The 24014-nt window shown below is 36.9% G+C and overlaps 1 protein-coding gene across 1 annotated transcript in view; it reads right to left on the bottom strand.

Moving 5' to 3' along the window:
• THOC1 (THO complex subunit 1) overlaps nt 1–24014 on the bottom strand; it is a 52761-nt gene that overhangs the window by 10419 nt on the left and 18328 nt on the right. The window contains exons 10-15 of the mRNA XM_059409307.1: nt 20004–20112; nt 18036–18167; nt 2290–2390; nt 604–670; nt 355–405; nt 194–264 (exon numbers count right to left, since the gene is read on the bottom strand). Of these exons, the coding sequence (XP_059265290.1) occupies nt 194–264; nt 355–405; nt 604–670; nt 2290–2390; nt 18036–18167; nt 20004–20112 (531 nt within the window). The remainder of the gene's footprint in view (nt 1–193; nt 265–354; nt 406–603; nt 671–2289; nt 2391–18035; nt 18168–20003; nt 20113–24014) is intronic.

Here is a 24014-nt window from a genome sequence, read left to right as displayed (position 1 = left end):
GAAACTTAATGACAAGAAATCTGAGGTGAAAGATTCAACTAGAAGTAAAAACGGTTGTATTCTTACAGAGTTAAACATTTGCTTTTTACTATGAAATACATATATACATCTGTACATGATGTAAAATAATCACGTCAAACTGTATTTTGAAATGTCTTTCTTCTCATAGTGCTTGAGATGAGTATATATTTACCTTTCTTTCACAAAACTTGGGCAGCCTTCATTTTTCCATGAGTTCCAGTTTTCTTCAGTATTTAATATATGCTGGGAAAAACACAGAAATTAATTTGTGTAATGAAGGCCTTTGAAATTCTATTTGGTGCTAAGAAGACTATGTAAATATAAAACACATACCTCTACCATCTTTGAAAATCTTTCTCCATCGGGGGGGTTTTCAGATAGTAGCTGTGATTAGAAAGAATATACTAAGCTTTCAACAACTTTCTGCATCATAGGAGTGGTTTGTAGGCAGAGGACCAAGAAGTGTTTGTGGTCTTGTACCTGAGCTTAACTTTATCCTTATTTTCCTATTTGGGGCTGAAACAAAGAAAATTCTAAATTTCCATTTTGTTCAATCATGGGTTTGTTGCATGTTGAACTTACTTGATACACTGATTTTGTAGTATCTTCAATCCAGAGTGATTGCTCATCAGTTAAAACATAGTTTGAACTAGGGAACAAAGCAACAAAAACGGGCTTGAGTTACAGCAATGTATATTCAATTTTAAGGCTTACATACGGTCTTATAAAAACCCAAGGCACATAATAGGTAAGTTAACCAAAAGTGTCAAATAGTGTCAAAAATTACCAAGATAAGAACAATCACAAATGAGAGGATTGTAAGAGAAAATTCTTGCATTTCATTTAAGATGGTTAGAATTTAAGACACAAAGGTATATGAAGGAGGATGACAATCAGTCTGATTAACTATGAACAGAGCAATGAGTGTTTCCTAAAATAAGAAATTTAATATGGAATGAAAACCTCAGAGAGAATAACAACATATTACTCTCCATGTTGTACATTCAGATACACTGCTCCAAAAGGCAATCAAAAGACAAGAACAGAGGGGCGCCTGGGTGGCTCAGTGGGTTAAGCCTCTGCCTTCGGCTCAGGTCATGATCTCAGGGTCCTGGGATCGAGCCCCACATCGGGCTCTGCTCAGCAGGGAGCCTTCCCCCTCCCCCAACCCCCGCCTGCCTGTCTGCCTACTTGTGATCTCTCTCTGTCAAATGGATAAATAAAATCTTAAAACAACAACAACAACAAAGACAGGAATAGAAAACCTTAGAGAAAGCTGAAGGCAGACCCAAAGTGTTAATGGGGACAATTACTCCAGCTTTCACTAGCACCGAATGCTTTATAGCCAGGCAGTAAACGGTGACAAACTACTGTGCCAGGATGAGCACTTTAGATGAGTTATTCATTTACTTCTCAGAATGAGAATGTATGCTTATTAAACAGAGACCATACAGATAAAGCTTGAATTCAAACCTAGGTCTGGCTCCAAAGTCCCTCCTCCTCCTGCCCTGCTATATTGAAACTCAACAACAGAAGGATAAGAAATAACATATTGAGTACTTGCTATGTGTCATCTTAAAATCACAAGTCTGAAAGCTGAACTGTACCCACTGTGTCATGAAAGTAGGATTCAAAGCTAGCAGGTAGTAAAGGCACGTTTTTCACACAACTAAAAATGCAACATTGCTTTGCAAACTTAAAAATGCCATCAAGTAATGATTAACTCGACTTCAATTATGGGTAGGTTAAGAGGCAGTGGTCTGTGCTGCAGGTGGAGGTACTTAGGAAGCCGAGGAGCTGATTAGGGTTTCTAAAACCCCAAAGAAACTGGAACTCCTCTGTTCTTCAAAGATTTACTTCACTTTTTTTGAGTTCTGATGTCTTAGACCGTTTCACACCTCATGAAAGTATTACAGGCTTAGTCTTCCCATCAGGTTTGGAGATGCCTGAGTGAGGTGAGAGGTGAATGGTGGAAGTCGGGCACAGAGATGCACCCACACAGCGGAGGACCCCAGCAACCTCAGTGCTCAGCACGTCTGACTGCCACTGACAGCAGATCTAGTCAACACCTTTCTCTGAAACAACGATCCTCACATCCAGAATCTCTAAGAAAAGCCTCTGACTATCCAGAGTTGCTGCAAAAGGAGATTTCAGGGATGTGACCCTCACGCATTAAATGTGTCTGATACATAAGAAAAATATATATGTGAGTCCTCTTTTAGAGAGGGCTGTTCAGAAATCATTTACTACCCACCCATATGAACTTACCTTTTGAATTTGACCTGCCCCTTGAGATACTGGAATAAAATGAGATATTGCAACAGGATGTGTCGACGAAAGTTACTGTCACTCAGTTGTAAATCCATCAACTAGTTGAAAAATAGGCACACAAACACAAAACACATTAAATTCAAGTTTTGCATAAAGGTATAGGTTATGCTATTGTAAAAATGAAAGATTTTAATTAAAAAAACATTTGCTGAGGGCTCACTGAGTATGAGGCATTACCGCACAAGCCCTGAGACAGAGGAACAAAGGCTTCAGAGTTTTTAGGCATTTTATGCCATGAGATATTTATGTTGGTACCTAGCACTATTACATCTGTGGTTCCGAAGTCAAGATGAAGCAGAGCAGAAACAGACATAGGTCAAAGCATGGCTGCCACGTGCTCATATATAAAGAAACGATGGCTAGAGAGTGGTCCATACATAGATAACACCAAGGGATGCTCATTTTTGTAGCCCTACGAAGTGCCTGCAACAGAGCTAGCTGGTGCTTAGTAATAAACAAGGAATTACAAGTGAAAAATCATCTGTGAATTAAGTGGGCTATTTCCTTCTATTTTAGAGAAAACTGTATCATATTTGTATTATCACAGAATCGGCAACAGAAAGGACTTGAAGGTCCCTTATGAGAAAGTCGTTCAACAACCTTGCCCCTAGGTGATCAATAAGAACGGCTTCCAGCATGAAGGCAGTCAGGCTGATTATGTCCCTAGAGCACTGAGGAACGCTGAAGTCTATTATCCACAAAGATGCCCTGCTTTGGCCTTCCTGAGCTAGAGCAACAATGGAAAGGTGCCTTATTTTAAATGAATGACCAACCCATAAGACACCTGAAAGCCCTAGGAATGGAATTCAGTTGAACGTCCTAAGTTCCTTTGGCTATATGCTTCCATTACCTAACATTCACTAGCCACTCCCACCTCCCCCCCCCACATTTCATTCATTATTTATTTTTTTCAGTGTTCCAAAATTCATTATTTATGCACCACACCCAGTGCTCCCTATAATACATGCCCTCCATAATACCCACCACCAGGTTCACCCCCCCCCCCCCCCCCCCCCCCTCCAAAACCCTCAGTTTGTTTCTCAGAGTCCACAGTCTCTCATGGTTTGTCTCCCCCTCCAATTTCCCGCAACTCACTTCTCCTCTCCATTTCCCAATGTCCTCTGTGTTATTCCTTATACTCCACAAGTTAAGTGAAACCATACGATAGACTCTCTCTGCTTGACTTTCACCTTTTTAAACATCACTGGCCTTCTAGTCTGGTGTGCCTCCCCTTTAGAGATTGACTCTTTGATTTTGTTATTTATCAGATTAACTACCTCATCCCAATCTGAATGGCACAATTCCCAGACTTCCTTTCCTACAATTCCTGGGTGACTTCATCATCCCCACCCAGGCTCTCAAGTTCCTTGACAGTTCCATGGATAGCCATGGCTTCTACTGTGGTCCTACTACCATGGCCAAAAGCTCAAGCACAGCTAGCTGCCCCAGCTCTGAAACCTTGAACTCACAATCCTCTCACTACAGCCTCCTATTCTCAGTCTCCTACTCAGCTATCCCAAGATACTGACTGAGACCTTCAGTCCCCGAACCCTCTATGTCCACCTGTCAGTCCCATTCTGTTTTTACTGTAACCCTATTTTGGTTGAGATAAGGGATCAGCAAACTTTTCTTGGTACATATTTTAGTCTAGGTGAGCCAAGAGGGCATATTATAAGATATTACACAGGAACTTTTATAAACATTTAAAATGAAAAAAACAAAACAAGCAGTCAGATTTAGCCTGTGGCTGCAGGTGGCTAAGCCCTGGTCCTGCCTTTTTGGTTTATCTATTCAACTACCTTGTTGCCAACTTCCTCAACACCTTTGTGCCACACTTCTGTCACATCTACGGTGCAAAATGGTAACCCCAGATCAGACTAAGTTACTCACCCTCTATCCACACTAAGACTTCCCATGCAGGATGCGGGTGAGCTGCCTGAAAGAAAATACAAACCACACAGCTCTGCAGATGGTAGCACAGCTGTGCTCTTGCCTCCACCTTAAAACTGGTCTCTAATCCGCAATCTTTCTTTACTCTCCAAGGCTATTATTCTCTCCTCTTCTCCACAACAAATCCTTTCGACTTATCAGAAGCATTACTTCACCACCCTCTCACTCTCAGTACATTAACTACGGACACCTTCAATGAAAAAAATATATTAAACTGGAAGCTTTAGCTTCACGCACATCTGGACATCCCAATCTCCCTAAATTAACTGAGTTTCAATGAGACTCTCAAAGAGCTCCTCAGCCTCTCCCCACCCTCATTGAACAGCCAAACTTCTTCAATGGCTACATTCACTGTTTCAACTCACCCCTCCACTTGCCATATCTGTGGCTTCCTAGTTCACCAATTCACTGACAGTGTTTTTGCCAAGATCATCAATGACTTATTGTTAGATTCAGTGAACACCCCTTGCTTGACCCCCTACCCTGGCCCCATGAACGCTTTTTTTCCCTCCACAAGTCCTCATCCTACTCTATGTGCTTGGCTTCCATGAGGACATACTTTCCCAGTTTTCCTCCAATCTCTCTGGCTACTCTTCAACATTCTTCCTCTTCCCTAACTATCCCACCCCTTAAATTTAATTGGTTTTCTTCAGGACTCAGTATGATGTTTTCTTTTCTTTTCAGTCTATATTTTTCCTTGAATTACCATATATAAACTGGTAACTATACTGTATAACAAATCTACACTCTCAACCTAGACTGTGTTCCTAATCTCCACATCTGTATACTTAGAGAAGCTGCTGTTTATCTCTATTTGAATATTCAACTGACACTGGATCAGATTTCATGTTCAAAGGAAAACACAGCAATTTTCCCCACAAAGTCTGCTCTTCTCCATTGTTGGCTAATTCAGTAAGAGGCTCCACTATCCATTTGCCTAGGCAACTCTAGGAAAACCGTCGGGTAAAAACACAACTATAAAGCACAGGGGCAAATCTCTAGTTGGAGTATGCAAGGAGAAACAAACAGGAGGTACCAAGACTCTGAGCCCAGTAAGAGACTGGCCTGTTCGAAGACCTAAAGTAGTTCAATAAGGAGTAACGACAGACAAGCCGCCTGGTTTGAAGAAATGCGCTGGAGTGGCTAGGTGCTGTGTACGAACTCTTCATCTATCTCAGGCTTTAAGTCCCACACATTTGTTTCTGTTGGAAGGTATTTTTTGATCGGAACAAAGGACTGAAAACCGGAGTCAACAAGACACTGAATCCGAGGCGGGAGGGGACAAGTGTGCTCATTCAAGCTAACTGCTTCACATTATGCTTCTGAAAACCAGGACCTCTGCAAGATCACACAGCTAGTTAGAGACAGAGCTGAGACAAACTGGCACACTCAACTGTACTCTTTCTTCCATAATGTGTATTTTCTAATTTCTACTTTTCTTTAGCTATTTAAAAAATTACACCAGTTACATCATGGGTCAAATATTTCTTTGTTGTCTTTGTTTCTTGAACAAAGGGCCTTTTATTGTCTAAGGACATCTGACTGCACATCTCAGCTCAGGCCTCAGCATTCCTGATTATTACTCTAAACCTAAATAAGGGTCATACTATTCTTCTTAGTCTTTCTGTGCCTTTCTGTCAATAAACTGTATATGTAAATAATATTCCTGGTAAAATTAAAATATGAAATTTTTCATTCCTATCACTTTACAGAAAGTAAAATCTGTACTAGAATAAATACTAAGCACATTCTCATTAAAATATTACTGACTTGTCATTAACACATTAGCTGTATCAAATTATTTAATTTTCAAATTGTGAAAAATTTTAAATTTCAAAATAGTACAGGTAAGTTATGTAATTTTCATGTCCCCCTATCCAGTAATGTATCAAATCCTAACATTTTCACCTGTTCCATGTTTGTTAAAGAGTTATTACTGAAACTGGTGAAGCCTCCTCGGTAACCTCCCTTTTCTGCTCCCCATCTTTCCCTCTACTGTGGTAAATGCTACCGTGCATTTGGTGTTTATGATTGTCATGAACATTTATACTAATACTACATAAGTAGTATCCATAAATAATATACTGAGATATTTTGCATGTGTTCAAACTCTATCTGATACATATTATTCTGCAATAAGCTATTTTCACATGACATTATGTTTGAAATTTATACAACTTAATACATGTAGCCCTAGTGCGGGGGTTGGCAAATTCCTGCGAAGGGCCAGTTAGCAAATTATTTTAGGCTCTGTGGGTCCAGAGTCTCCATCACAACCACTGCCTTCTGCTGTGCCTATGCAGAAGCAGCCACTGACAACATGCGGATAAAGAGAAAGCCGCTGTGGGCTCCACTAAAACTCATTTATAAAAACAGGCGGGAAGGGTGCCTGGGTGGCTCGGTGGGTTGAGTCTTGCCTTTGGCTCAGGTCATGATCTCAGGGTCCTGGGATCAAGCCCCGTGTTGGGCCCCCTGCTCAGCAGGGAGCCTGCTTCTCTCTCTCTCGAGCACTGCCTGCCTGTGATCTCTGTCAAATAAATAAATAAAATCTTTTAAAAAACCAACAAACACAAAAACCCAAACAGGTGGGAAACCAGATTTGCCGACCCCTGCTCCAGTGAATTCACTCTCAGTGCTCTGTAGCTTATATTGAAATGACTAGGTCCACCACTATTATGTTGAACAGAAATATTGTTAGTAGACATCCATGCCTTGTTCTTGAGTTTACTAGGAATATCTCTCAAAGTTTGATCATTATGTATGATACTTGTCACAGAGTTTTTATTAATCCCCTTAAGTTAGGAATATCCCCTTCTACTTCTGATTTGTTTTTGTACTGAACATTAGATTTTACTGTAAGAATTTCTTGTCATATGAGATATCATATAGTTTTAAAATATTTAAACCTTTAAACCTTAAGGCTGTTAATTTGGTATTAATCTTTCTGATGTTGAACTTACATTCCTGGGATAAATCCTATTTAGCCTATACTTAAATAAAATAATTACTTTTGATTTATTGAGTTAAATTTTTTTCATCTCTATTTGTGAGACTGATATATATATACTTCTTTCCTGTTCTATCCTTACTGGGATTTTATTTAAAAGTTACATCAATCTCATATTAAGGACCTGGTTGCTTTTCTTCTTCTTCTTACCTCTCAAAATTTTCACTTACATCTATTCCTCGAAGAGCTGATAGTATGTGAGTAAAAAAATCAGCCTGATGTCATTCAAAAGGTATCATTTTCTGACTACAATTTCTCTAATAATTACTTGCTTATTCAAGTTTTCTATTTCTTTCTGAGTCTATTTGGTGATTAGATTTTTCTACAGAGTTACTATTTCTTTAGATTTAAAAAGATATCAGCAGAAGTTGTTCAGAATACATTCTCATATATATTCACTATTTCTATGTTTTCAATTATGCCCATTTTTGTTATTTATTCATCTTATTGTTTACTGGTACCTTTTCACCTTTTTTCCTTTCAGGCCTGCTCTATAATATTTTTATAAATTGTTTCTATATAATTTTTCTTTAAAAAGAAACAGATTTTGGTTTTACTGAAGTCCTATATTTTCCTTGCTCTACTTCATCAATTTGTACAATTATTATTTACTTCTACTTTCTTAAGATCTGTACCTAGCTTCTCGAATGGTATTCTCAATTCGTCATTCTTAAATTTTTCATTAATGTAGTTAAAGGTGTAATTTTCTCTTTACTTCTCACTGTATTTGTAACCCACACATCTGACATTATAATACAGTTCTGCTATACAATAACTTTACAGCAAATTTAGAGTTTCCATTTTTGATTTCCTCTTTAATTCCTAGGGAAAGCTTTTCAACTTGGTAAGTTACCTCCTTTAAGCCATCCTTTTTATAGTTCTAATTTAACTGCACTGTGGCCAGAGAATGTGCTCTGCATGATATAGAACCTTTCAAATTTGCTAAGATTTCCTGTATGGCCTAGTACACAGTCAAATTTTGTGAATGTTCCATATGTATTAAAACAGAATAATTATCTCTATTTCTTGTGTACAAGTTTCCATATATACTATAATAAGCTTATTACTTTTATTGTTCAAATCTATCATATACTTCTTAATACTGGTCTGCTTTATCCATCAGTAAATCAAGATTATTTTTGTTGTTCAAATCTTCCATATACTTACTAATCATCCCATCAGTTTTGATTAAGGCACTTGATTAAAATTTATGATCTGCCAACTTCTCATAATTTTACAAGTTTTTTCTTTCACAATTTTACAAGTTTTTTCTTTTAGCTTTTAAATAGAAACATCATTTTTATTAACAAGTTAGAGCCACAAAAGACAGCCTCCAGAACAGAAATATGACAGTCCTAAGACAAGAGAGTGTAAAATCGTAGAGAAAGGCTAATACTCTTCACCCTCATCTCCCTCAGCACTATCCTCTCCAACCTCCTCAGAATCCCTCTCAAGAGCAGTCATGTCCTCACGGGCCTCAGAAAACTCTCCTTCCTCCATGCCCTCCCACACATACCAGTGAACAAAGGCACGCTTGTTCAAAGAACCTCAGGTCAACCTTACAGTCCAGGTGAGCCCAGGCCTCAGCAATGGCTGCGGTGTTGCTCAGCACGCACACAGCTTGCTGTACTTTGGCCAGGTCTTCACTGAGCACCACAGTGGGAGACTGCTTTTTTTCTTAATAGATTTTGAATGCATAGGAGTTCATGACATCTTGGTGACTCGTTAATGTAGTATCCTTTATCCTATTTAAGCTTTGTGCCTTAAATTCTATTTTATTTGGTATTTATGTAGCTGTTTTGTTGTTGTTAATTCTAGCTTCATATGTCTCTTTTCATCCTGTGTTCTTTTCCACATAAGCTACTTAGGTCTATTTTTCTTCATTCTTTTTTTTTTTCCTCTAAAGATTTTATTCATTCACTTGACAGACAGAGATCACAAGTAGGCAGAGAGGCAGGCTTGAAAGATAGGAGGAAGCAGGCTCCCCACTGAGCAGACAGCCCTATGTGGGGCTCGATCCCAGGACCCTGAGATCACTACCCGAGCTGAAGGCAGAGGCCTCAGGCACCTCTATTATTCTTCGTTCTTAATGCAACCCTTTGGAATTACAAAGCTTAGTTATGTATTGCACATGAACTAGGAAGGGGACAATTCTAAGACACAAAACTCTTTAAAAGGAAACTTCTGCTCCCTGGAAGACAAATAAACCAATGACAACTGAGTACATGGGAAGCTGAAAGCATCTGTATAGATATGAGTCTGTGTTTTACTCTTGAGCCCTCAGTGAAATGGGTTTCTACATGCCTTTTTTGAGCAGTGAGAATGTTTCCTTTCCTTGGTAAATAAGTGTCCTGTATAATCTCTAGTTTGCCTAATAACTTCTGATAAAAAGCTATCAATTTTAATATTAATAATTTCTTCTGTTGACTGAGTATTAGGCTCATTTTTTTTTGTTTTTGTGAAAGCCCACTGAATTATGGGTCAGGGAGTAGGAATCAGGCAGCAGTCTTTCTGATGCCTAAGTAGTACGGCTGTAGGAGTTGCAGATTTCGCCAAAAGTAATGAGTGTATTAGTATGAGGCATAAAATTCAAGTCAACTGCGTGTCTTGAGAGATTCTAAGAAAGTATAAAATCTCTCAAGTATATTAGAGTCCTTCTTAAATTGTTCAAAGACACCACTAAATTCCTTTTTTTTTTTTTGAGAGCACATACACACGTGTTGGGGGTGGTTGTGGCGGTAAGTGTGGAGGGACAGAGGGAGAGAGAGAGACTCTTAAGCAGACTCCCAGCTGAGCATGGAGTCTGACCCAGGGCTCAATCTCAGGACCCTGAGATAATGATCTGAGCCAAAATCAAGAGTTGGGATGCTTGGGCACCTGGGTGGCTCAGAGGGTTAAGCCTCTGCCTTCGGCTCAGGTCATGATTTCAGGGTTGTGGGATTGAGCCCCCCATTGGGCTCTCTGCTCAGCAGGGAGTCTGCTTTCCTCTCTCTCTCTGCCTGATTCTCTGCCTACTTGTATTCTCTGTCTGTTAAATAAATAAATAAAATCTTAAAAAAAAAAAAAAAGAGTTGGGACGTTTAACCAACTGAGTCACCCAGGTGCCCCAGCATCACTAAGTTCTTATGTTTCTGGGAGAGCTGTGAAAAACTCTTTTTGGACAATTAAGACAGAAATAAGCCACAACTCCAAATGCTTTGAATATAACCATTTTCTCCCCAAACCGGGAGAAATACAGGTTCCAGAGTTATTACTTTAAAAAAGTGCCATCATTTAAACTTTTAATTTTCACAAATGTTGGATATTGAATTAGGGTTTAGCAGACTAAACTGTAAAGCAGTTTCCTACCTGGAATAGGTTCATATATCTTATTCAACTAAATTATCAGACATCTGATTTCTGGAGAAAAAGAATATATAACCTATTACATAAAAACTAACAGACTTACATAGTACTCCTATTTATTAATAATTTTTTAAAAACTTTCCTTCAGAGGAAAAAAAAAGTTAAAAAAAAATGAAGAATCTAATTTTAAAGATCTCAGTGTCCCAGCTGAGTTACAGGACAAAGAAAGTATGTCCACAGCAAAGCAGAGATATTACCTGTCAACTCTTTTGCTTTAGTTAAAAAAGCTGCTTACAGCTATGGTTATAAATTAAAAGATTCTAAGAAAACCTTCTGTACTCATACTTTTAAGGAGATTTAGAGGACTTAATATCCCTCAGTAAAATAAATACCAAAAATTTACATTTTAAATCTCTTTCCCCTAATACATCAAATTAATGTAAAATACAAATTATTTATTTTAGTAAATGCAAGACTTCTTTTTGGCCTACAAAAGCCTAAATTAACTGGAATTTCCTAACCAATACAGGTTATGTGGTTACCCCTACAAAGATTTAGGATTACTTAAACAAACACAGGTGAACTAAATCAAGTTGTGATTAAATAACCAATGTCTCTCTTTATATATATTTAAACCTCAGACAATACTGCAAATTATGTGACTCTACTGAATACTCCTTTGCTATTTGGTAAAGTTTCAATAATCTGTAGTTTCCTTAAGAAACTTCTAAAGACATTAAAATTCAGATATGGAAAGAAATAAGAAGTACCTAACCACTATATCATTCCTATGTATGTTTGTGTGTGTGTTTTGAAGATTTTATTTATTTATTTATTTAACAGAGAGAGATCACAAGTAGGCAGAGAGGCAGGCAGGGTGGGGGAGCAGATTCCCTGCTGAGCAGAGAGCCCGATGCGGGGCTCAATCAAAGGACCCTGAGATCTGCTTGACCTGAGCCGAAGGAAGAGGCTTAACCCACTGAGCCATCCAATTCCTATGTGTTTTCAACCTAAGTCTCTCTCACTATATATAAACACATTTATCCTTCAGAACACTCAAATTAGGATGAAATCAGTGTGTACTTTTAAAGTACTTGATAAAATTATTTTATTTATTTTTATTTTTTTATTTTTTTAAATATTTTATTTATTTGACAGAGAGATCACAAGTAGGCAGAGAGGCAGGCAGAGAGAGAGAGAGGAGGAAGCAGGCTCCCCGCTGAGCAGAGAGCCCGATGCGGGACTCGATCCCAGGACCCTGAGATCATGACCTGAGCCGAAGGCAGCGGCTTAACCCCCTGAGCCACTCAGGCGCCTGATAAAATTATTTTAAAGACTAGTTTTAAAACATTAATACTGTCATTAAACATACTATTTGATATATTAAAACATAAATATTAACGTATATTTAAAGTTTAAAAACATTTAAGAGGAGGGAACTTGATTAACTCAGAAAGACAAAATTAAGTTCCTGGGATTCAGTCCGTTCTCAAGGGTAGGAAAATGTTCTTTGCCTTCCATACATTCTGTCAGGTGGTAATAATCACTGCCCTCATCAAAGCACATTTTCTCTTTAAAGAACTGTTTACATTTATGAATATACTGACTATTTTATGCTTTTGTGTAAATCTTGACCACATAAAATGAGATGAGAGCTGTCATTTCTAAAGGAGCAAAGATTTTAATGTTATTAATAATTAACAGAAATGATTATTAGTTTCTATGACTCTGGATAATGACCCAGAAAGGTTAGGCCATTTTTCATTCTATCTTTGCTCTTATCTTTATCTTATCAATTAACCAGTCTCCTGGGCAACTCTTTTAGACTTTGTCCTTCTTCAGAATCAGGCTCCAAATCCATGGCCTATGGGTACTTTTTATACCATTTCTGCAGTCTTTCCTAGATCGCTGCTTGGCAGCACCAGAGATTAGACTTTTTTTTTTATCTTGCTTGCATAACATAACCATGGCTAGAATCACAAACAGAGGGGATTCTAAAAACAACAGTGATGAGTATGCTCTAAATTTTCCAATATGCTCAATGATATTTAAAGAGCTGCCCTATTTGTCAGGCCCACAAAGTACAAAGTGTCACAACTGAGAGCACAGCTCATGCCTTTGAGGACCACTTCAGACAGATTTTTTCACATAAAAAAAGTTAATCATATTGAAAACTCTTAGTCTTGGGGCACTTGGGTGGCTCAGTGGGTTAAAGCCTTTGCGTTTAGCTCAGGTCATGATCCCAGCCTCCTGGGATGGAGCCCTGCAGCGGGATCTCTGCTCAGCGGGGAGCCTGCTTCCCCCCCTCTCTCTGCCTGCCTCTCTGCCTACTTGTGATCTCTGTCAAATAAATAAATAAAATCTTTAAAAAAATGTTATTGTGTTCCTTTCTAAAACAAAACAAAACAAAACTCTTAGTCTTATGCATTTATCTTTTCAGATGGATGGGTACATACCCACATGCTAAAACTGACTTAAGTGTAGGTGAAACACTTCAAACTGCAAAGTTTGTAAAGCTCTGAAGATTCATCAATGCCTTCACTGCCCATAGCAGAGATAGGCAAACAACCAAATAAACTCTGAAAAATAAAGTAACCCAAAAGTCTGTACATAATTCAAGTGACAAGTCTAGACACATTATCTATAGCTTATACAACAGTGAGATCTATAACCTGCTCTCTCTCAAGAAATATTAATGGTAGGCCAATAAAGTTTCCATTTACTTTGCATTTCTCAGTGGCCACACAAGGCCCAATATTAATGGGCTTTACGTTCAATTATATCAAAGCCCAAATCAAGTCTGTCAAACCATTTCAGTCACAGCTATGAGAAGTCCTATCAGCTGACTCAGATGGGCAGTGTCAAGACGTAAAGCTCAATGACTGATTTACGTTAAGGTTCACTAGTAGAAAATATCAATTAGGGGACGCCTGGGTGGCTCAGTTGGTTAAGCAGCTGCCTTTGGCTCAGGTCATGATCCCAGCGTCCTGGGATCGAGTCCTGCATCGGGCTCCTTGCTCCGCAGGGAGCCTGCTACTCCCTCTGACTCTGCCTTCCACTCTGTCTGCCTGTGCTCGCTCGCGCTTGCTCGCTCTCTGACAAATAAATAAATAAAATCTAAAAAAAAAAAAAAAGAAGAAAATATCAATTAGTAAAAAATATCACTCCAGTTCTGCTAGGAGTTGCTGAGTCCTTATATGATTTTTAAAATAAGAACTTCTTCCATCTTGGAACCAAAAGAAAATGTTAGCCCCTGCCTATTTAACAGCTTTTGCTATTAACTGTTTTGTCTCAAGGCACAGGGACCAACAATCTAGTTTCTATTTAAATTTCAGACCTTGATAATGACCTACAAGAATCTCACAATAAAGTCCTGGAATTTGCTGGAGGGCTGGCTCTATCTCTGGCCTGCAGACAAAGAAAACTCAAACCATGTTCTAGAGCTGTCCAAAAAACCTCCCAGACCAGTTTAAAGGGAGGCTCCCAGGAAACAACTAATGAGACAAAATTATAGGATACGGATTAGCCTGTCTGTTCCTAACTAAGCTGTAATATGTGTCATAAAGGAATGGACCTATCTTCGCCTTCACTGCGAAGATTTCAACCTCAGATACTTCTCAAATGGATACAGAAAGTATAAAACATTTAAGGCAGAACAACTTTCTACCAGGAATTCTCTTTTTTTAAATGACTAAAAAGTCTTTACTTGAGAGTTCTGCACACAATGCAGAGTCTGGGCAGGCTGCTATCCCCCCCCATTCCCGCCCCCCCCCCCCCCCGCCTCGAACGAGAAAGGCCTTAATGCCCACACTAAGATCAATATTGTGGGACTGGTGGCTACTCTGGTAACTGCTGGCTGCCAAGTATTCAACCTCATCTTTTCCATTTGGACAGAGTCTCAACTCCCCAGGAAACAAGAGTTAGTACTGTGAAGAACTGGGCAATCCTGATGTCTACACCTAGTTATTAGTAGTACTCTTTGCTTTGAGAACTCAATTCCAGAATACATTCCTTTTAATATTATGTTAACTATCGTGTTAATATCATGGTACTTAAATACTTTAAAATGTTGGTTCTGCTTTTACATGCGACATAGTGCCGAAGGAGGGATCTCTACAATACCAGTGACTTTCATGTAGGTTTGATAAATTAGATAATTAGAGGTGAAATTCTCCCTTAAAAATTTCTGAGTATGACTCTGGACTAACCTGAAGGAACAGGTACTTCTCCACCAAAAAACCCAAAAAGAAACAAAAAGCCCCAAATTCCTCAGCACTACATTCAGTGACTGCTACTGAATTATTTTACTATGCTAATAACAAAACTGTAGTTAGAACTTAGTGTTCACAATCATACCCAAAGCAGCATAAAAAAGGGGCCCTTGAAAATTACAATACCACTCTGTTTCTAGAAGAAATATCCCATTTTGAGAAAGAAGGTATGATAAGTTACAAAAACACCTAATTTTATTTGTAGAACCCGCGCCTACCTCTGGTTACCATATAAATGCCTGTTTATAACTATAAAGGTTGTATCATCCTTTCTGCGCACTGATATTGATTCTCCTTCCCTAAGGAAAAGTATGATCACATTCATGTAAGCAAAACACAATGTTTCTGGGTAATAACATTCCCATTAGATGTGCAAGTGTATCAAATGGGTTTAAAACATTGTGTAAAGTATTGCAGAGATGTGGAAGGCTTCTTTCAGAGAACAGTAAAACTTACAATATGGTGCATACTTTTAATGCTATAGGTAATGCACTACACATATTTTCATTTTGATACTGAATAGTAAACACCACAAATATACTGTAAAAATAGGAAGAATGTATAAGAAGGGTTCTTATACAGATCTAAGTTTAAGAAAACTGAAGATACAAAACATTACATGCTTCACATTCTCTTTGTTACAATTCTCTGTGCCTTTTCTCTTTTCCATATTATAAAGTATGAAGCTTCTCAAAGCTGTTTTTACCCCTCATGGTATTAAGTAATAGAATTCCAGAGCTTAACCCTGGAAAGCTCACGCTCTCCTAACTGCTGGTGAAAGAAAGCTCACAAAGAATCAATAAAGAAACTACAGAGAGAGCCAGTTCTGAGAAAGTGGTACATAGAAACCAGTACAAAGATATAGAATTAATATCCACCATAGACATTTCTCTGAAAGGTGTATATTCTCATTGTTTTCTATTGTTAAAATGTCCTTAGAAATGTTATTTATTCAAAGAACTTTTAACAACATCCAGAGTTTTCAAACAGTTGTCATGTCCTGAAAAATGTAACTTGTAACTCCTAAAAGGATACAGAAATTTTACTGGTTTTATTTTGGAAGTATTTTGCCCTAGTTATTATTTAAATAGACATCTAGGCTTTCTGAAGTGTGTCTTTAGAAAGGTCCTTTGATAAAGCTAGAAGAGCTTTGGGATTTTCTTCCCCTCTTCTAAATAAGGTAAAGTAAAAATTTTGAATTCTTTATTCAACCAAAGAGTTTTTATATATTTCTGTTAACAAATATGGCCAGAGTTTAAAAAAAAAAATCCATTCTGATAAATCATTTGTCTTAAATCTGTTTATACTTCCTATTATTGATATAGTTGGATTTACTTCTACCTACTTTTTTGTATTTTTTTCTCCCTTCCTGCCATGAGTTGGGTTTACAAAATTGTCTATATTCCTTCCTGTGCACCCTTTAGCTTTTTGCTGTTTAGGAACCACAAGTTGTTTTCCTTTGGTTTTTAAGTTTTTCTCTTTATCCCTGAAATTATAGCATGATGTACTGAAGTATGGATTTAACTTTCTTTATCCTGCTGGATAAAGTTGTAGCATACAACTTGTATGCTGTAGCATACTTTTAATCTGAGAACTTGGTTATTACCTTTAATTCTTTTCAATATAGTTTCCCTACCATTCCCTCTATTTTGTTCTTTAAAAATCCTATTGGATATTTGCCGCAATTTCTCAATTGACCATGCCTTGCTCTTAACTGCTCCTTCCAAGTTAACAAACACCTCCCATCTCTCCCCACCCCACACCCCATATCTGGATGTTCTGGGTGAACTTATTATTATTATCTTCCAGTCACTAGTTCTCTTTTCCTCTGTGTCCAATCTATAGTTTAATTCTGTATGTTCTGCTTTGGTTTAGATAATCACATTTTTCATTTCTAAGTCTCTCAATTAGTTTTCATAGTCAGTCATTCTATTTCATTTCTGCCTATTTCAGTTTCACAATTTTTTACTCATTCTCAGTGGATGCTATATGATTTTAAAGTTTTTTAAAAGTCATGGCCAAGCCGTGTATCTGAAATAAATACATGTATATCCCAATAATTGATTTGGTTAGTGATCTTTCCTAGTATTGAATTTCTTTATGAATTTTGAAATGGCAATGTATCAGAGTTTTGAATGAGAGGCTTTTGTTTTGTTCACTTCTCCTTCTTTCTCCCTGTGTACATCCTTTCTTGTCAGTAGTTTTGCATTTGCTTCCACCAGGACCTCTGGAGTCAAGTTTGGGAAAGGCCTTATGATGAATTTCTGGAGCCAACTATTTCATTAGTATATTGCAGATATCATACATCCCGTACAGAGCAAACCAACACAAAGCTGGACCCAGAGCTTCCTATGAATCCACAGCCCTGGGCAGAAAGAAGATTGGTAACATTTTTTCTTAGCTTCTTTTCAAAGGTAAGTGAAGTTCCCCCCAAGATCTTGGCTTCAAGCAGTGAATCTGGCTCTGGTCGCTGGACCCACATGAAAGACACCGGGTGTCTATCACTTGTAGACAAACTCCTGGGTGTCACCTCCTGCTTGGGATGAGGCCAGCAGGCCTGAGACTTCAGTTTCACTTACTACTTGGTGTTTCTAGTCCATTAAGATACTTTTCTTGTTTCTGGAAGGCCAGCTTTGTCTTTTTTCTCCTTTCATATTTTACCTATCATTTCTATGTGTTTGGAGCTAAGGAAGTTAAGTCAAAACACACTCTTAATGTGTCATCTTGACTAGAAAATTTACATAATCCCTTAGCACTGTATCTGAACAAAATTTACTGCAGGGAATGTTTACACCCCTTATTTGTTCTTAAATGACAAACTAATTATAAAATATTGTTCTCATAAATGCAAATTAAATCCTAACTTGAGGTTCAAAATATATACACCTGAAAATTAAACTGTAAAATAAGCCTACAAAACAGACAATGCAGAACAACTTCTTTCACCTCTGAAATCAAATTACTCTTACTTGTGCAAGGAATTCACAAGTTTTGAATTCTCAAACTAATAATTACCAGATTTCTATGAAACTTAACTTAAAAAGAGTATCAGCTAAATAGAAAAAAAAAAAGACCATTACTTATGCTTAGCAAAAAAGAAAAATTTATACCTTTTCACTTGTTAAAAATTTTGCAAAATATACATGTTCTCCTCCTGTTTTTAATTCTTCCATCTTTTTCCTGGAGGCCTGAGTATCATCTAATTTATAACTCTTAAAGACAGCTAGAACTTCTTCAGAATACTGCAAAGTAAAAATACCAATTAGTTTGATTTGGCATTATTGCCCAATAATTTTTTTAGTGCTTTTCTATATCAAAATACTTAAAATTTACTCATAGTTAATCAAGTATGCACACTGTAAAGCACATTAAATAAGAAAAACTGTGATGGCAAATGGGATTAAAACTACTTGGTATGAAGAGTTCATGTATTGTCAAAACAAGAATAAACTCTCTACTAAAGAAACGTAATTTCTTATGCAGTTTGTTTAAGGGGCAAACACAGAAAGTAATGCTTTGAAAGTATACAGAAATTTAAAAGTGAAATTAGATGTTTAACCGGTTGTGGAAAATGCTCAAGCATTTCTTGGGCTAAACGCTGTGACCATAAAACAATGATGTCAAATCCTATCCAGCTGGGGAATAATCCCACATGATTTCTCACTCACCACTTAATCTGAATACATACCATGCTACTTTTAGGGAGCTACCTATTTACCTTGGATTTTGACTACAACCAAAAATGACAACTGATATTTAAGTAGCTAAATAAAAGAAATAAAGAGAATTACTACAAAACAAGAATCACCCATTTTTTTCTGATAATAAGTATGTTAGGCTTGTTAACCTTTTTTTTTTTTTTTTAAGATTTTATTTTTAAGGAATCTCTACACCCCAAGTGTGACCTGAATTTACAACCCTGAAATCAAGAGTAGCATGTTCTACTGACTGAGACTGCAAGGTAACCCATAGGCTTGTTAACCTTCAAAATGAAACCACCAAAGGTGGCCTGGGTGCCACAGCTGGTTAAGTGTCTGGCTCTTTGTTTTAGTTCAGGTCATGATCTCAGGGTCCTTATATCAGGCCCCACATCAGGCTCTGTGCTCAGGGTGGAGTCTGCCTGAGGTTCTTTCTCACTCTCCCTTAGCCTCTCCTGCTCATATTCTCTAAAATAAATAATTCCTCAAAATAAAATTAAACTATTATTTCACCAGCAAAAAAAAAGGGGGGGGGTTTATTTGGGAACAGCTAAGAACTGTAATCTGGGACAAGCAAGCTCCAGGTCTGAGAGAACAAAGAGGAATGCTCTTTTATAGCAGAAAGGAGGAATCAGTAGGGGCTATTATAAACTACAAGTCCATTGGACTAAACTGGGAGTTCCAAGTATAGTGGCTTCTCATTGGCTGAGCTGTGACTGCCTCTCATTGTCTGGACTGTTGCTGGGAGAGGAAGAAATCTTCCTTCCTTCTGTTGGGATAGTAAAGTACTTTGACTGGCAAGGTCCATCTCTTACAGTTGGCTCTGCAAATGACAACTAGTGCAGAATACGAGAGTTCCTCTACTGGCTACCTGATTCCATTTTAAATGAGGTTTCCTTCTATTAATTTTCACAGGCTATATGGCTGATATGGTCCCAGTCACACTACTCAAGTCTGCCATTACAGCACACAAACAGCTGCAAATATTAGCATGGCTGTGTGCCAGTATCTCTGTCTAGGAAAACAGGCAGGAGCCTGGATTTGGCCTATAGCCATTAGTTTGCAACCCCTGTTCTAACAGGATACTTGAAATAATTTTGTGCAAAGTAAAGACACTATATTTGACAAAAATTCATCAGTTCATGTTGATAATACTATGTAGAAACAAACAAAAAAACCCAAGTCTGTAATTAGGAGCTTTTAAATCCCTAAGTCATTTACAAACTACTCCACAAAATCAGTGATTTAACAATATGAAATAGGCATAAAAATGTAAGAGATAAAATTATATAATAAAAAGTATGCTGGATATGAGACAAGTTTTGCTTCTGCCATTAACTGTAGAATATAGGGTTTTGGGTAGTCTATGACTGAACTCACCTTAAGAAAAGTTTTCCATGAAATCTTCTCATAGCATTGCACAGGGTTCCTGAAGTAATCCTGAAGTGACCAGAATTTTCGATACAGGTTGTAATCAATTGGAATGGAGCTAATAAAATAAATGTTATGTTAAATAAATCACTTAAGTTCTTTTAGAAATAATCTAAGTGCTCCTAACTTTAGGTCATACACCCCTCGAAGAAGCTGACGAAAGCTACAGCTCCTTTCCCCAGAGAAGTGCACTTAAACAGACTTTTATAAACAATTTCAGGGGATTCATAGACTCTAACAGACCCAGTTTATCTATAGTGGTAGAACCCTTGAACTGTGCCCCAGTACATGTTTATTCAGAGCTAAAGACTATCTTTCTCAACCTCTCTTGCAACTAGGTATGGCCCTGTGGTTAAGTTCTGGCTAGTTGGGAGTAAAAGTCATATGTGCAAATTTTGGGCCATGTTTTATCATTTTCCTTTTCCCCTTTCTGCTGGCCAGAATGCAGATATGATGATGAGTCACATGGACTACAGACAAAAAGAACACACACCAAGAAAAGGTGGGACAAGAAGTTAGGAGGAACATAGGTCCCTAGGCGATCTCCCAGCTCTGAAATGCCTGTCTCCAGACTTTTCCATAAGAAAGATATCAACTTCCACATTGTTTAAGCTAATATCACCTTGAACCTAAGCTAAAAGCCATGGCATGAGACAAATATGTAAAATACATATCAACTGTATATATATATAAACTTATATTTATATATACACATATAAATAAATTGCCTCCTGTTTAGTGTCTTTATTACAGCATTACTAATTCAATTTGCAATTTCACTGCTACAAATCTGCAGTATCAATACATTCTTTTAATTTTTAAATTTACCAAAATCGTTATACTATGTTTTAATTTTAAAAGTTAAAACATTTTAGACTTTTTTACCCAAGAGATTTTTGTTTTTGACAAAATCTATATCACTCCAAAAAGCCATTATCAAAAATGCTTTAGGTATTGACTATCTCATATCCTCAAATATCCACAAAAATTTTCAACATCACCTTTGTAAAATTAATTTTACTTGTAAACACAATTGTGTACTACCTTCTATTCTTTCTAAATAAACTTAATAAATTGAATCTATGGATTACAGTTAGCATTTTTTCTAAGCATCACAGCCATACAAGTGTTCTAAGGAAGACTGTAATTTTATGTGGGAAACAGGAAGGGGGTTTAGTGATCCACACAGTACTACAATATTAAGGGTCTTAACTTCTGGTCAGTAATAGGAAATAAGTAATCTTCCACTCTTCACCTTTGAGATGGGTATAATTAAAATTACTTTAATGACAATGGAGTATCATGGGCCATATCATAATGCATTTTAAAGGATTATAGTAAATTAAACAAGTATAATTTTTGTCATGTACTTTTTAAGCTTTCTTGGATGGGAGTGTAAAGTTTAAAAGACTGAAAAATGCCTTACTTTATATATACATGTAAAGGAAGGTTAGAGTAGAAAAGTAAAAAATAATTTGCTAACGTAAAAAATCAGTTTTCTACAAAAATGTCTTAAAAGGCATTTGTTAAGAATGACAAAGGGAAAAGTAGTTTAGTATAACATATGGAAGCACATCTGACAAAGATTCTCACCATGACTCTAATTCACATACGGTTAAGATTACAACTACTAGTTGGTATCATAAAATGCCTGCTTAAAGAATTTTATTAAATTTATATTAATTGGCATATCAATTAAAAAACCCTCACACATCTACACACACAGTAACAGATCACTTATCTTACATTCACACTTCTGACAACTGTTAACTGTCTGGAACTAAGCTGTGAACTTGGCAATAATTGAAAAAGTCCTTGGTCTGCAAGGAAATAGCAGTGTAGATTGCATGCATTTTATTTTACACAAGAGGCTTGAAGTTATGCTTAGGTACTTACCCAGATTACGATCGCTCTGAATTATGTATAAAGGTAAATAATTAAGCAAGCTAGCTAATTTTGATAAAAGAACACTAACTTTGCTAGACCAATTACTAGTATTTGAAACATGTGGATCTTCCTTCAAATCAATAATGAAGAGTACTGACAACTTTTAATTGACCAAAATCCAGCTCCTGCCAGAACTTTTATCAAGAACCAACAGTATTTGAAAGAATCTAATGGGTATGTTAACTTTCACTCTTTCTACACTCTTTCCTAGTAACAACTCTGAAAACAGGAAAATAATTATCTGAACATCAACTGACATAAACTATTTTCTATAACTGAAGTGATTTTATTCATTTATAACAATAAGGTTGTAAGTTTGGGTTTTCTACAGATCAAGTTAAAAAAAAAAAGCCACACACACCAGAAAACCAAAGCCACAAAAGGAACATTTTCCAAAATGTGTAAGTGAATTGGAAAAAAGAAAAAGCCACATATAAAAATGATTTACACCCATAAAATAGTACTATGACTATTATTTGTGTAGTTCCATACACTTAATAAAGGATGAAACAAAACTGCTTTTGAAGATTTTATATAGTTTTATACATATAGTTATATGCACACACATAAAATGTTAATCAGTTACCACATATAAGAATATAATAAATACCTCTTGAATTGTAGTATAAGGAAAGTTGGCCTGTTAAGAAATGGGACACTACCTCTAATCAGAGAATGAGAATTATGTAACCATTGTATGGTCCACTACTGTTTTGGTTGCCAGAAAACTCACATTTTAATTTAATGTTTGATACTAACAATAATCTAAGGTGTTAATTATCATCTCCTACTTGTAAAAGCTTCTGCTATCTCTCCTTTTATTTTTAGTTGGCCTAGTATTTATTTGAGATGCCTCATAGAAGAAATTTGAAAGTTGTATTAATATATGACTACCAGGGGGACACCTGGATGGCTCAGTTGGTTGAGCGGCTGCCTTCGGCTCAGGTCATGATCTCAACGTCCTGGGATCGAGTCCCGCATCGGGCTCCTTACTCGGCAGGGAGCCTGCTTCTCCCTCTGCCTCTAGCCTGCCACTCTGTCTGCCTGTGCTTGCGCTCTGTATCTCTCTCTGTCTCTCTAACAAATAAATAAAATCTTAAAAAAAAAAAATATATATATATATATATATATATGACTACCAGGAAACTTTTATAGTTGAGACACTAACATTTTTTCCTCTGAAAGTTCCAATCCATGCTGTGCCTCCATGGCTATTCCTTCATATCTAAACATCTTGAAAGAGTTGTCTACACTCAATGTCAACACTTCTTTACCCTCCTTTAATGTTTGGACTTACTGCAATGTGCCTTCTAACTTCACCATTCCACAGATACATTTGGATTCTGCATTTATCCGCACAAAGCAAATGTGACTAGTTATTGTATATGCAAGCCATAACAAATTAAGGTGAAAGTTAATGTAAAAATAAAATGTTTTATAACTATTTTAACCAAGATGTTCTGCAACTTGACATGTTTTTTTAGATGTTCAATTAGTGATTTTAGATTATATTAGAATTTTTTTAATACAAAATTTTTTGCTGGTATATTTGAGCCAAATCTGAAATGGGCTTCATATCATAGATATATGGGTAATATGTTCTTTGTAAATTACAGTGTCTAAAATACTCTGGTGATACAGTTGGTCACACTGCTTTGTCAAAAAGTAATTTCCCAATCTCTTCCTCCATTCAAAAAATAGTGAAGGGGATTAAAGGTAAAACTTGCAGTTTTGAAATAAGTAACTCACTCGAATGTAAAGTATAGCATAGGGAATACAGTCAACAATACAACAATATTGTAATTGTATGGTTGACAGATGGTAGCTAGACTTATCCTGGTGATCACTTTCTAATGTGTATAAACGTTGAATCACTGTGTTGTATACCTGAAACCAATGTAATATTGTATGTCGACTTCATTTCAATAAAAAAAGGAAAAAAAAAAAAAGAAAATATAATGATTGTGACAGACTGAGAGGCAGCTGAATGTTGAATCCTGTTTAAGTGATTTT

The sequence above is a fragment of the Mustela nigripes genome, chromosome 8, assembly GCF_022355385.1.
Source record: "Mustela nigripes isolate SB6536 chromosome 8, MUSNIG.SB6536, whole genome shotgun sequence".
In the NCBI taxonomy this organism is placed as follows: Eukaryota; Metazoa; Chordata; class Mammalia; order Carnivora; family Mustelidae; genus Mustela; species Mustela nigripes.
The sequence above is the reverse complement of the archived record's forward strand: the minus strand, read 5'-3'. Positions and strand labels throughout refer to the sequence as shown.